Source organism: Xyrauchen texanus, chromosome 28 (genome assembly GCF_025860055.1).
Source record: "Xyrauchen texanus isolate HMW12.3.18 chromosome 28, RBS_HiC_50CHRs, whole genome shotgun sequence".
Taxonomy (NCBI): domain Eukaryota; kingdom Metazoa; phylum Chordata; class Actinopteri; order Cypriniformes; family Catostomidae; genus Xyrauchen; species Xyrauchen texanus.
In genome coordinates, this window is record NC_068303.1 from 39,485,921 (window position 1) to 39,500,484 (window position 14,564).

The window sequence follows — 14,564 nt, forward strand, 5'->3', positions numbered from 1 at the left end:
CCCGGGGCGGGGAGGGTGAGAGCGATGCTTTCGAGGAGAGGCTCGGCGAGGCAGTCGCTTCTATCAACGGTTCTGGCAGCCTTTGGGAGCGGCGCTTTTCCTGCGTGGCGGAATGGAAGGCGGCACGGCGGCTTCGGTTCTGAGCGCCGAGTCGAGCCCGCAGGGTCGACATCAGAAGCTCCTCGCAGAGGTCGCATCCACCTTCAGCGAGGCGAGCTCTGCATGCCCCAGTCCCAGGCAGAGAGCGCAGATGATGTGGCGGTCTCCGCGCTGAGAGGGGCGGCATGAAGTGCAAGTGGTGCGAGGCATCTTAAAAAGACGCTTGTTACTCTTTTGTGAAGTTCGTTAAGAACTAGCTTGCTCTAAAAAGGATACGTCGCCGGATGGCGTAGCTTCGCAGGATGGCTGAAGGTGGCGGAGGCGGTCGGCTTCTTCGGCGCTGTCCAAGCTTGCTAGATGCCCCTCGAATGGCGACGCGGCTTCCAGTTCAGAGATGCGAAGAGCTTCGCTGAAGAGATGAAAATCAGGGTTTCAGCCTCACGAACTACGCTTATATGCACTCTAGCCACGCCCATTTTGGCGGGCTTTGATGCAGTAAGCGCGGATGCCTCTCATTGGACGCGAGTTCAGCCAAGTTCGTCTATAGGCTGCAGCAGTTGCCGCAGAGCAACCAATGAGCTCGCTAGCTAGCCCGCTCAAGGTCTGCAGTTGCTGCACTGCGTTGACAAATGATACAAAATTAAGGATAATTTTTTGGCTTCAATATCTCAGAAAAGATTAATCTTTCCCGTAGCGTAAGCTAGCTTACGCAATACGAGAGAACCTCTCGTAAGAGAACTTTATGTTTAAGTTATAAGCTAAAATATGCAATATATTGAACTGTTGGTGGTGCTAGAGGATTTGAGATAGACAACAAAAATTTGGTTGAAAATGTACTATTGGTGAAGTGTAGTAACAAAGCAATAAGAATACTGCTCAGGAGTAGAATACATAAATTAACAATTGTGATACAACAAAATGATGATCCTTGTCTGATACTGAAAGCAACATTTTTTGATTATTACAATGATCTAAAAACTAATTCCTAAATTCATGTCAAGTGAACAACGTAACAAAAAATTGAATTTGAAAATACGATTTTGGCAACATTAAGCTGCAATGTGAATGTAGCCCATTATAACCTTTTTAAATTGTTGACAGTTCTGGTCAAGTAACAGTGTCTCTTAAAATTTCCAGCCCAGGTTTTAGGTTTATTTTCTCTTTCGTATGAAAACTGCATTTTTACAGCATTTTTAGCAAACAATTTTCAGTGGTAAATTTTAATGCAGTGACCCTTACCTTCTTCACAGAGGTTGAGTTTTGATAGATTCATCCCATCGTAGCCCTCCTCATAGAATGAGTTGTTATCCCTATCTTCATTGGTGGTGGTTTGGTACATTGCCTTATGTTCCATCCACAACACACTGGAAAACAGGCTAACACACAATAAACTTATTCAGTTGATTACACTACATTCTGTGGCCAAAAGGTGAAGTTGTAATTTTTAACACATTTTTAATATCAAATTTGGTTACATTTAAAACACAAGGTTAATTATTTGGGTTCACAAGGTACTTTGCAAGAGCAGAGCTATTAGTTCATTCCATCAGACATTTTCATGAATAAAATGTACTAAAATGCAAATGGAAACCATTCCAAAAAATTAAACAAAAGAACTTTCTGATTACCAACCATTTAATTTGTAATACAATGGAATACAGTTACTAATATTTTGTATTTTATATATGTTTTTGCATTACAGCCATTCCATTACATCCTAACCATTTTGATGACATATCAAAACTTGAGATTTGTTCTATATATTTTCTTACACTGCATAGTCTGTGTGTAGTTCATTACAACCACTGTCAACTCCTAAGAAGCAAAACCGAGTCTTGTTTAAAAATGTCATTAAATTGAACTCTATCTGGGCTCCACTGATTACAAAAGTGCACACTGTCAGTACAGCATAAAGAGTGGACAGCACTGTGAGCTCATGTGGCTTTTATTCAACTCACATCACTGTATAACCACTAGATAACTGGAGACCAGGAAAAAAAGACCCACATTTCGCATCTGTCTCTAACATTTGTCTCCTTTCATTTGATTGTGTATCCTGAACTGCTTTCGCTTCAGGATCCAGACTGGTTACATCAAGTGGTGAACTAGCACAGTACTAAAACTTGTTTATCATACAAACATAACAAAAAATGTCCTCAAAATCAAAGATTCACATTTACAAATATTTCACCATGAACCATTAACAGGTTCATTCTATAATGTAGGGTACATTTACTGTCCATTTGATGATAATTATATATTTTCTAACCATTTTCTTCAGAGATATCCCATTTTATTGATTAGGGGAAAGCATGTTATAATATCACACAAATATTTTGTGCACCCCATATTTCATTTTGCTTGAAATTGCCATTATATTTCTTTAATGACCATTTTTGCATTGTCTGTTTTTGAAGTGAGTGGGTCTTAAGCTAAAATAAAAAATGCTAAAGTCAACATTCCCCGTCTGTCGCTCACTTCGACGTTGTGTCGAATGAAGTGACACTAGGGGTCTTTCTTAAGAGCCTCGCGTATCTCTGAACTTGAGAAAAGGCCAATGAGAAATTGGCAGACAGAGTTTGCATGTCCCTCTAAAAGGAGGGAATCATGCATCTGTCCATTCAGGTTTTGCACTGAGGAGCCGAGCGGTTGTGTGATCAGCGAGTTGCAGTCACTTACTTTCCACTCATCTCTGTAGAGCGTATGCTGTTGGATCTACAGCGCATATCAGCGGCTTTCTCCTTCTCTGCACGTTAGTGCAGCTTTGCCCCTGGGCACTTCGGCAGCGCTTCTAAAAGAGAATATTTTCCTAAAAGAGTTTAATTTCTCTAAAACAGCAATACACAGCAGCGTTGAATGTCCTTTTCAGGACGCATCTTCATAAAGATGCCCTTCCGCCCCTGTGTAGTTCCTGGATGCGGTCGATTTCTCTCTGCTCCTGACAGTCACAGACGCTGCCTTGTGTGTCTGGGCAGTGATCACACTGAGGCAGCATTTGTGGATGGTTCGTGTTCTCACTGCGAGAACCTCACCATGACAGCGTTGCGGTCGAGGCTTTCCTTCTTAAAGAGGAACACCACTCCAGCTGCCCCCCGCATCACTCCTTCTTCCCACTGGATTGAGGATGACGTGGACCTCTCGTCTCTGGACCCACAACTGCAGCCCTCCGGCCGGCCGGTTCTGACGAGTCCAAAGGACTCCTCAGTCACTAACCCGCCCCCTGCCGGGTGTGCAGAGCAAGGTAAGTGCTTTGAGTCTTTTCTCAGCACCAGAGCCTCGGGACGCGATTCTGCCTCCCGACGCCACACTTCCTGCCCCGACCTGCTGTGAAGCCTCGCCAGGTACGTCAAAAACGATCATCCCCTTAGTGCCCCTCGCACACAGCTTGGATGCGTGGCTCTCACTTCCCAACCCGTCACGCTGGTTAGCAAGGAGCATCCAACTCGGCTACGTGATTCAGTTCGCCCGGCCCCTGCCCCCTTTCGGTGGCGTCTGCTTTACCTCGGTGCACGGTGAAGACGCCAACACCCTACGTGCAGTGATCGAGACCCTTTTACTCTAAGACGTGATAGAGCCTGTCCCTCCAGCTGAAATGAAGAAGGGTTTCTTCAGCCCTTACATCATCGTACCCAAGAAAGGCGGCAGCTTACGACTGATCATGGACTTGCGAGTTTTCAACCGGGCCTTTCACAAACTCCCATTCAAAATGCTCACACAAAGACATATTCTAACTTGTGTCAGGCATCAAGATTGGTTCGCAGTGGTAGACCGACCTGATGGACGTGTACTTCCACGTCTCTATCTTGCCTCGACACGACCCTTCCTACGGTTCGCGTTCGACGGCCAGGCATATCAGTACAAGGTCCTTCCCTTCGGCGTGTCCCTGTCCCCTGTGCCATGTGCAACGGGCATGCAGCCGCTGGCTCCTGGACAGGGGCCATGGCTGGGTTGGCACATCAACTGCCTAGAGTTGCTGGCTGTAATACTTGGCCTGCGGTGGTTTCTCCCACTAATACGGGGCAAGCACTTTTTGATTCAATCATACAGCACCGCTACGATAGCGTACATAAATCGCCAAGACGGCATGCGCTCTCGTCATATGTCACAACTCTCCCACCATCTCCTCCTTTGGAGCCAGCAACAACTCAAGTCGTTGCACGCCACTCACATCCCGGCCAACCTCAATATGGCAGCGGATGCGCTCTCATGACAAGGTACGCTCAGCGGAGAGTGGAGGCTCCACCCCCAGGTGGTCCAGCTGATTTGGGAGTGGTTCGGCAAAGCATAGATAGACCTGTTTCCATGAGGATTGAGGAGCCGAGCGGTTGTGTGATCAGCGAGTTGCAGTCACTTACTTTCCACTCATCTCTGTAGAGCATATCTCTGTTGGATCTACAGCGCATATCAGTGGCTTTCTCCTTCTCTGCACGGCAGTGCAGCTTTGCCCCTGGGCACTTCGGCAGCGCTTCTAAAAGAGAATATTTTCCTAAAAGAGTTTAATTTCTCTAAAAGAGCAATACACAGCGGCGTTGAACGCTTCCCAAGAGACCTCCCATTGCCCTAACTCTGGTACTGGCACACAGCTGGCCCCGGGGGCTGTGCAAGTAGGCATCTCCCTGGATGACTCATCCCTAGGCCTCTGGTCTGCGAATTTAGCGGAAGAATTCCCCGAACAGACCCACTATGGGTACTAAAATAACTCTGTATAACTCTGCGAAAAACATAGAGAGAGAAAAGGCGCGGCCTGCTCCCATGCTTGGCACGTCGCATTATGGGGTTGGGGCACCCCATAAAAAGAAGGAAGGTTATTTATTTTCTAAAACGTAAGAAAAATGATATTGTGTTTCTACAAGAAACACATCTTTCCTGCAGGAAGCTGAAAAATTTGGGAAGATATGGGGTTGACAAGGTTTCTTTAGTGCTGGCTCAAGTAAGAGCAGGAGGGGGTCATTACATTGATAAGTAAACATCTACAATTCAAACGTCTCAAACCGATTAAAGATAAATTAGGAAGAGTCATTATTGTTTTAGCAGAAATTCAGGGGCAAAGGTTGATTTTGGCTAATATTTACACACCTAACATTGATGATCAGGGCTTTTTTATTGATGTTGAAGGGATGTTGCAAGCTACTGGTGCCACTCATGATATATTGGGACGAGACTTTAATCTATTTATGGATTCAGTCCTTGATCATAGTGAAGCAAAAGAGTGTACAACACTGGGCAACACTGACACTTCCCAGGATGTGTAAAAATCTTGGTCTTAAAGATATCTGGAGACTTTTGAACCCATCTGGTAAGGACTATACTTTTTTTCATCAGTCCATAAGATTTATTATAGTATTATAATTTATAATATCTATAATATATAAAATATAATATCTAATATTTTTTTATATCTAAGTCCCTCATTTCATCTGTTTTGGATTGCTCAATTGGTAACATCTTAGTCTCAGATCACACCCTGGTGTTGCCACATAAGGAGAAAAAGAAAAAAATCAAAATCCTGATTTCCAATGAATGATAAAGGCTGAAATCAATGTTTATATGGAGACAACTGGTCCTCAGTATCCTCTGGGAGCGTGGCATGGGAGGCACTTAAGGCAGTTCTTAGGGGTCGGATCATACAGTATGCCTCATTCACCAAAAAATCCAAAGCACGAGAACTCATGGAGTTGGAAGAGAATATTGAAAGTACAGAGACAGAACTGAAGTGCCGAATGCCGTCTGATGGCCTCAGGAAATTGACCCAATTGAAATACCGATATAATACTATTTCGTTGCGGAAGGTGGAGTTTTGGTTATTTAGGGCAAGTTATATTTTGAGTCGGGCTTTTGGCTTTCAAGATTTTTGGTTGAGGGTTCAGAGTTATTTGTGTGGAATTAATAGAGGGGGTTAAGTATTGATTCTGTTTGTATATGTTTTTGCTTTTATTTGTTTAATATTTGAATCAATAAAACATTTTAATCACAAAAAAGATTTACAATTGTTTGATTGTTGCATTTTCTTATTTGCATTTAGCATCCCTATCAGAGCAGACGTGTGACCCACTGTCTTACATGAGAAGTTACACATTTTTATTGCAGAATTCTGTAATATACATAAACAATTTTTATGGTAAAACAGCCTTACCATAATCATTTTCACAAAGACTTCAAATAAAGGACATATCCATAATTAATGATGACATATGAATGAGACTTACAGGGTATGGAATAATATAGAATTAATATTACCGTAATTTCCGGACTATTGAGCGCACCTGAATATGTCTAACACCTGTGTCTAATTTCAGTAAGCGTGGGGAGAGCGGCATAAAAAGGCAGCAGCCACAGAGCTGAGAGAGTGACACACGTCAGTCTAGTGTTGGCGCATAGAAGAATTGAGAAACTTTATAAAATTGATTGTAAACATTGCTGTGGCCATTAAAAGCCTTACCTGGAACGTCAAGTGCCCTGCTGAAAACTGCCACACTGGTGCAGGTGTGACAGTTTTCCCAAGAAGGACACGTGAAGCAGGGCACTTGAAATTAGACACCGGTGTTAGACATAATTTAGCGCAGGTGTAAGCACCCTGACAGCTTTTCTCTCCCGGACGGGCGCTTGACCACGCCCCCGCTGCCACACACGGCTTGTAACAAAAAATAAAAAATTAGCAGTAAACAGCAGCCTACCAAGAAAGTCATTGGTCACTATCTTCCTCGTCCTGTGCACTGAAATAACTGAAGTCATCTCCTTCGGTGTCGGAGTTGAATAGCCTCAGATTTAGTTGTCTTTTTGCACTGAGTCAATTCCTCACGCTGCTGTTTCCAACGTCTTATCATCGACTCATTAAGACCAAGCTCCCGTGCAGCAGCTCTATTTCCTTTTTCAACAGCCAGATCAATCGCCTTCAACTTGAAAGCAGCATCATATGCATTTCTCCAGATTAGGGTGACAAAATGACTACCCCAATCAGAACGCTCGATTTAATCTAAACAGTAAACAAAAAAAGTTGTTTGACCTTAACCCGTTCGGCAATTTCATTGGTCTAATGATAGCTTCATGCCGCCTAAAAACTGAGCACGTCACAGAATGTTTTTTTTATTTTTTTTTTTATAAAATTTGAAAGCGGGAAAAATCCATATATTAGCCGTGTCATTGTTTAAGCCGCGAGGTTCAAAGCATGGGAAAAAAGTTGCGGCTTATAGTCCGGAAATTACGGTACAGTTGCTCACCATGGAAGACTTAATAGAAGCAACTTAAATGATAAAACCTCCACTCCCATCTAATACTCCTTCATGTCACAATGCAGCAAAAATCAAGTATTATAGTGAGATGAAAAGGAGGGATTATGTATTTTTTGCAGTTTGTGTACACGTTATTTATTACTGTAATGTCTGGATTAACTTGTATTTTCTCTTTCCTTGTCACGTTGACGTCAAAAGAATAGCGATACTCAGTGGTGTCCCAACCACCTAGTTACCCCCAAATTTTCCCAAATTTCTCTGCAAAAACACATTTCAGGTCTTCATGCCTATTTACAGCACATATCATGTAATAAAACCTGATGACTATTAAACCACTCAACTTTATGTGCATATGTTTCTAATGTTCATATGTGTCCACTTTACATTCCCTGACAGCACACATACAGCTCACAGATGTCTATTAGATGTGTGTGTTTAGATCTGGAAGATCTGGAAGACTCATGGAAAGAAATTGGTACTTTTATTCACCAAAGTGGTATTCAACTGATCACAATGTATAGTCAGGACATTAATAACATGAAAAATTACTATTACAATAAAAAAAAAAGTCTTCTCTTTACTGTTGTACATGAAACTGGTGTTGAGCGGGTAGAATTCAAGGAAGCTGTCAGCTGAGGACAAGTGAGGTGTCTATTTCTCAAACTAGAGACTCTGATGTACTTATCCTCTTGTTTGGTTATACATCTGGCCTACCACATCTCTTTCTGTCCTTTTTAGAGGCAGTTGTCCTTTGTCTCTGAAGACTTTTTTACTTTTGTAAGTAGTTTTAAAAAGCTTTTACTTGAGTATATTTTAAGTGCTGTAACTGTATTTTTAATGCGCTATATTCACACCGTCTGTGTTTGCTACTTCCCTGTTCTGATTTTATTTTTATCTATAAACATGATTGGCTAGGGAGAGTCTCGTGACTTCCATCCAATCAAATCAGAAGTAAAAAACTTGAACGGCAGCTGCAGACCTGGCGCCAACTGTGGAGCATGCCTCGAACACATTTCAACACCTGAACATCATAGCCACACATGAAAGGGCTTTTTGCAGTGAAAAAGGCCAATTGCTTGATCGTGTCATGTGAGTTTAACTTGCTCAAGCCAGATATCAGCATTAATCCTGCCTCTAATTTGAAGAAACATATCAAGGTAAATTTCATATTTCTGCTTACTAGATTCTGTGTGTCTATAATGTAGCCTGTAAATTAGCTTTATATCACTGAGAATATTGGGTTGATGTGAGAGATTAATGCAATGTTATCAATAGGGCTGGGTGATAAAACAATCTTGATGTTTATCTGAAAAAAGAGAGATGTCCGCAATATTGATGATACATTTTGTGTAATTTTCTATACTTTGCCTATGAACATCTAGAACATCTAGAACTGGGGTGTTCATTACATAAATCATGATAGCAAGACAACCACTGGTTGGTTGATCTAGATAAAAATATAAAAGATTGACTTTTTATTTCCTGACATCTGTAGCTGTGTGCTGTTTGATTGACAGACGGCTAATGTTTGTGCGTTAACGCAGTATGTGCCTAAACGGTCAAATACACTTCATAATTCTGCCAATGTCCATCTTGGTGAGGATCTACAGTGAGTGTAACAGTGTACAAAATCGTATTTGCATCAGAATATTGGACTTGAAGTGTACATGTATCTGAATTGAGCACTGTCTAGTAGGCTATGTTATATAAAGGCTATTAATCACACAACAAGGAAACGAGAAAACTACTCACTACTTTTGGCTGAATAACTTGATTAGCTTTAAAAGTATTCATGTAATAGAATAAAACAGTGATATTTTTTATAATATTGTTAGTTTTTTTTAATAACACCGACCCCTGATGTAGAGAGTGTGTTAAATTGATAATAAATTACCAGGAAAGTAGAGATGATAAAATTATTTAAATTTATGCTCAGCCTTTATCATGTTTCTTCTAATGCCTGATAGAAAAGTATCAACATTTGCTGAGCAATACTTCAGGTAGAACATTCCACCAGTCACAAACTTCAGAAAATTGTGCATAATACATTGGAATGAGAACACAACTATTGCTGGGCTAAAAGATAGAACTAGAAGAACTAAATCAATGTGGAACACTGGATCTCAAAAGGAGGACAATGTGGCCCCCCGTGTGCTATTAAAGAAATAGTTCACTCAAAAATGAAAACCCTCTCTTCATTTAATCACCCTCATGCCATCCCAGATGTGTATGACTCTCTTTCCTCAGAACACAAATTAAGATTTTCAGAAGAATATTTCAGCTCTGTAGGCCCATACTATACAAGTGAATAGATGCCAAAATGTTGACACTCCAAAAAGCACATGAATGCAGCATAAAAGTAATCCACATGACTCCAGTGGTTAAATCCATGTCTTCAGAAGTAATATGATAGGTGTGGGCGAGAAAAAGGTCAATATTTAAGTCTTTAATTCTTGCTAGAAATTCTTCTTCTAACCCTAACCCACAAAGAATGTGAATCACCACAATCAAAAGAAGAAGAATGTGAAAGTTATTGTGAAGATTGACTGAGCATTGAGGAGAATTTCTAGCAAATATTTACTTAAATATTGATCTGTTTCTCACCCACACCTATAATTTTGACACCCATTCACTAGCACTGTATGAACCAAAGAGCTGATACATTCTTCTAAAAATCTTAATTTGTGTTCTGCTGAAGAAAGAAAGTCATACATATCCGGGAGGGCATAAGGGTGACTAAATGATTAGAGAATTTTCATTTTTGTGTGAATTATTCCTTTGAAGCCCGATGTGGCCCCTGTACCAAAGCACAGCTCTACCGCCTCTATTGTGTGAGACATAAAGCACCAAGTGACCCAGCCTTTTTAGTGGCTTTTCATAATTTTTCTTTCTTATTATTATTATTATTATTTTTTGCACATTATATATATCTTTTATTGTTTTGAACATGTTTTATCTGCAACAGTAACTCTCTCTCAGTCGGCATTAAGGGGAATTTAGAATGTAATTTGTTTCATACAATATGATATTGAAAATAACTTTCATCTTTTCATTTCTGTATTCGTTTTATTTATTTATTTTAAATCAGATTCATGTAGTGTTTACAGTTGCATAGATAAGTGATGTATTGTAAAAGTTGTCAATCACAAAGACCAATAAAAATACCTATTTTATTTATTCTTTCTGGCAAACAGCCATAAAAGGGAATGTAAATTGCGGTACGTGTGCTACATTTTTAAATTGCAGCATAGAGTTTTTATTACAAAGGGGCATAGCTATCGCAATTCAGTACTCAATACTCACTACTCATGAGTACTTTTAAATTATCTACTCTTTTACTCTTACTTGAGTAGATTTTAGGACAGGTACTTTTACTCCATTCATATGACATTTTTTAAGATGTAAAAGTATTATTTTTCAGTACTCTTTTCACCCCTGATTCTGACCTACATGAAGTACCATTAAGATGTACTTATGCATGCCAATCTTCTGCCAGCAGCTCATCTTTCAATTTGGATGTAGATTTTTTGCCATCCGACAAAAAAAAGAAAGAAAATACAATTAACAAGGAAAGCCAAATCACAGAAACCGCAAAGACTGCATTGTAATATCTAGCAAGATACTCGCCTCGATTTCTCCGCTCAATTACGTAATGTTATAATTATATTTATTATTTCACTGGGTATATTATAAGCTGTCACATCTATAAAATCATGCACATTTTATTTGAATAGGCTTTTTAAAAGAAGTTATTTACAATGTATAATTAATAAACTACAATTATTTTTATTTATTTATTTATTATTTGTAATTATTTTTTAAATGATAAGTCATTTTAAATTTAAACTGATAAAGTTTAAAAGATATGTTAATTGTTCACCTAAATTATGGCCCACATCTAGAAAAAAGACACTCTCTGTAATAAACACGGAGATCTTTAGTCCGTCCGAATCAGCATATTTAATCTCAGATGTCAGGTGATACAAATTTGAAACTCGAAAGTCGTTTAGAAAACTAATCCATCATGAATAGGGCAGCACAACTGTAACATGCAGTGTCTGAAATTCGTGAAACTGAATTGCTTAGGCCTATTATATAACTCTTTCACACACATCTTGGCAGTTTAATCATGTGTACAAATAAAAACGAAATAAATAAGTGGTGACGTTCCAATGGTAAACAATAGATTAAAAAAAACATGTTAAACAATTGCGAAGGTGGACGAACTCAATTTTGTGCACACTCACTGAAACAGCCCCTCTTAAGTCAATACAAATAGTGCATGAAAAAATGCTTTTATCTCTCTGTGTCATACAGTCTTCATTTAACCTGTCAGCATTGAACTAAACCATCTGAAGTAAAAGAGCTGTTTGTGTCATTACCGGAGTCAAGTGGACGCTGAGAGCCGCAGGTTCTTCTTCAAACTGATGCGGTCACTGACGGGCACCGGTGCAATAATTCCGTTTTTATTAGTTCACAGACGCGAGATCTTCATGACGTCTTCATCCGTCTTCTGTGTAGAGAGCGAATATATTCTTGCTTCAGTCCATCGTCTCGGGTCCTCAGCACTGAAGAAAGTGTCCTATTTCATGCGACTCCCACATGTGGGAAAATACACAAAGTGCAATCCAGGGTTGCCAGATTGAGGTGAAACTGACCCTCCATCTCCATACACATCCCGGTCAATGATGTGACGCTCATTTTTTTGTGCCACGTCTATAGGCCTATATATTATTAAAAAATACATTACAAATCCAGTTCACACAAAACAATTAATTGAATACACCTCTTCTATGATGAACAAGTTTTCAATTACTAAGTTCAAAGTAATTTGGATCATTTTCTGGGGCTTAAAGTAAAAAATGACATGTTGCGCAACCATATGGAGACAGTAAAAAAAGTCCATTAAAAGCTGAAATTCTTAAAAAATGTTGGCATGAGTTGTGCTTAATAATCTTTAATTTTAATTCAGTGAAAGAATTATATTTTAAAATATGATTCATTTTTGAAAAACATTTTATCCACCAAATCAAAGTCATGTGGTGCACCCAACAGTAAATAGAAATGTTGTTGTCATGTGACAAAAATCATAAAACAGAGAAGATCTCACCTTGAAACATATGTTTTAAAAAACAAATTTGAAATGAATGATGAAGTTGTGTACACACTTAGGTGTTCAAGTTGCAAGGTAACTATTTTTATGCGTTTTACTTGATGGGTGCACCACATGACAAACAACTAAAAACAACATGAACTCAAAGATTACATACTGTATGTACAAACTTGGCACGTGTTTAAAACCAAATTTTTATCACCTCAGACAAACTTATTTGTCAATGACACATTTACAAACAATCACCAGAAGAAACAAAAGTTAGTAAGCCAAATTGTGGTATATTTTTTTAACTTTAACTATTTTAATTCTATTAAAAATAGAATACAATAGAATTAGAATATTCTTTGAATATAATTTTCTATTACTGTAAATCTTGTAGACTTTGAAGTGTGCTGTGAAAAACTGACAAATACAAAATAGTTTGTTGTGTCGGAAACAGCAACTGTGTGACAGTTATCATTTTTTGAAAACATGATATAAATCATTTTCAAATAAAAACAGTGTTCATTTAATTCTTTGTTTAGATCATCAAAGTTTTAAACATGTATTAATTCATAATTAATTCAATTTACATGTATAAAGTAAATTAATGTATAAAGAAAATCTGTTATTCCATAACGGAGTTTCATAATTTAAGATAATTTCATCTAGGTCTGGGACAAGGGTAAAACAAATTCTAAAAATAAAAAGCATTTAAAAAGTAGCTAACATAAATGATGAAGGCAAGATAAAAAATTTTTCCAAGACAGTTTTAATGTGACCTTTGTATAACAAAAAGAACAAAAGTTCAAATCTTATATATTTAAAATCAACCCCTGTGACAATTTAAGACATTTAAGAAACACCCACCTACACTGCACCTAGAATAGTTTATACCTGTAAAAGCCTGAAAGTTCTCAGTTTGAGTTGAACATACCCAAATTTGATGACATATCTCTTACTATTAGTGATTAATGTCAACATGAAATCATTAAATGAATTTATTTATTTATTAGTTGTTGTTTTTTGTGGTCGACCAATATGTGGCAGAGGCTGACAAATCGGACAACATTCTGACTTTTTTAATTATCAACACTGCCCGAAAATTTTCCCATTTGGCCGATTTGTTTCTTGAGGATGCCGAAAATCGCCTGCTTGCATGTGAAGCATCTAAGACTTGTAAACGACCAGTCACAGTTCGTTTTGTTATTACATGCTACCATGTTACTACAATAATAGATCGGTGTGCAACAAGTGTCATTTAAATGGTCCGCAATTAGAGCCGGGCAGAGCTGATAATGTTAAAGTGCTCACATGTTTCATTCTCCCTCTCTCTCCTCAACAGTTCCCTGTAACATTTAAAAGTATTATCTAATGAGAAAAAGGCAAATATAAAACTAAATATCATAAACCGTCTGCTAATATGCACATATCTCGTTTAAACATATGTAATAACCCAACCTCACACAACTTCACCAGATCCACCATCCTTTGGAACATTCATAAATCAACGTTATTAAAAATATATTTTTTCTAATAATAAAAGGTAATGTGATAAATTAATGATAATCAATAAATTTTTTATTGTATACCATTTGCAAATATGCAGATATCTTGTTTAAAGCAGATGTCATTCACTAACCTCATGAAAATCCAGCATTTTCTTCCCGTCGAACACTCAACTAATATCTTCCTCTAAAGCGCGTATTCTATCAGCCAGAACCAAAACTTCAGGAACAAAAGTTCCTCTGATTCATAGATCATGACGGTCTGACCTGTGATAATCCAAGCAGGCGATCCGGCCCATTTAAACTGTCAGGAGATTACTGTTGCTTAAACTGGATCCACACGAGCACGTGAGTGCAACTTCAAGGCTGTGTTGAAACTAGCCAGGAAAATGTTGCCTCCGGAGGCTGAATATGGAGGTAGGATGAAAATAAGATTATTTTCAAACTGTTCGGAGATCAGTTTCCTTAAGCGTTCCATTCATTCAAAATAGATGTCAGTTAAGCCAACTGTCACGTGGCAGAAATTACATCATATCTTTCCTCACAACAAACAGCATAGTGGAGAGGAACACTTTGACTGATGAGGAGACTCAAGTTTTTCTCAATTTTATTAAACGACATTACCTTTATTAT

General features: G+C 38.7%; 1 protein-coding gene across 2 annotated transcripts in view; it reads right to left on the reverse strand.

The window, feature by feature from the left end:
- scara5 (scavenger receptor class A, member 5 (putative)) overlaps nt 1-14,242 on the reverse strand; it is a 128,334-nt gene extending 114,092 nt beyond the window's left edge. Inside the window, exons 1-2 of one of the 2 annotated variants that reach the window (XM_052096026.1) lie at nt 14,066-14,242; nt 1,339-1,475 (exon numbers count right to left, since the gene is read on the reverse strand). In XM_052096026.1, coding sequence (XP_051951986.1) covers nt 1,339-1,475; nt 14,066-14,070 — 142 coding nt within the window. In that variant the 5' untranslated portion in view covers nt 14,071-14,242. Of the gene's footprint in view, nt 1-1,338; nt 1,476-11,710; nt 11,901-14,065 lie in introns of those variants that run through there. The other variant, XM_052096027.1, reaches the window with a different exon arrangement.
- Between the last annotated feature and the right edge of the window lie 322 nt (nt 14,243-14,564).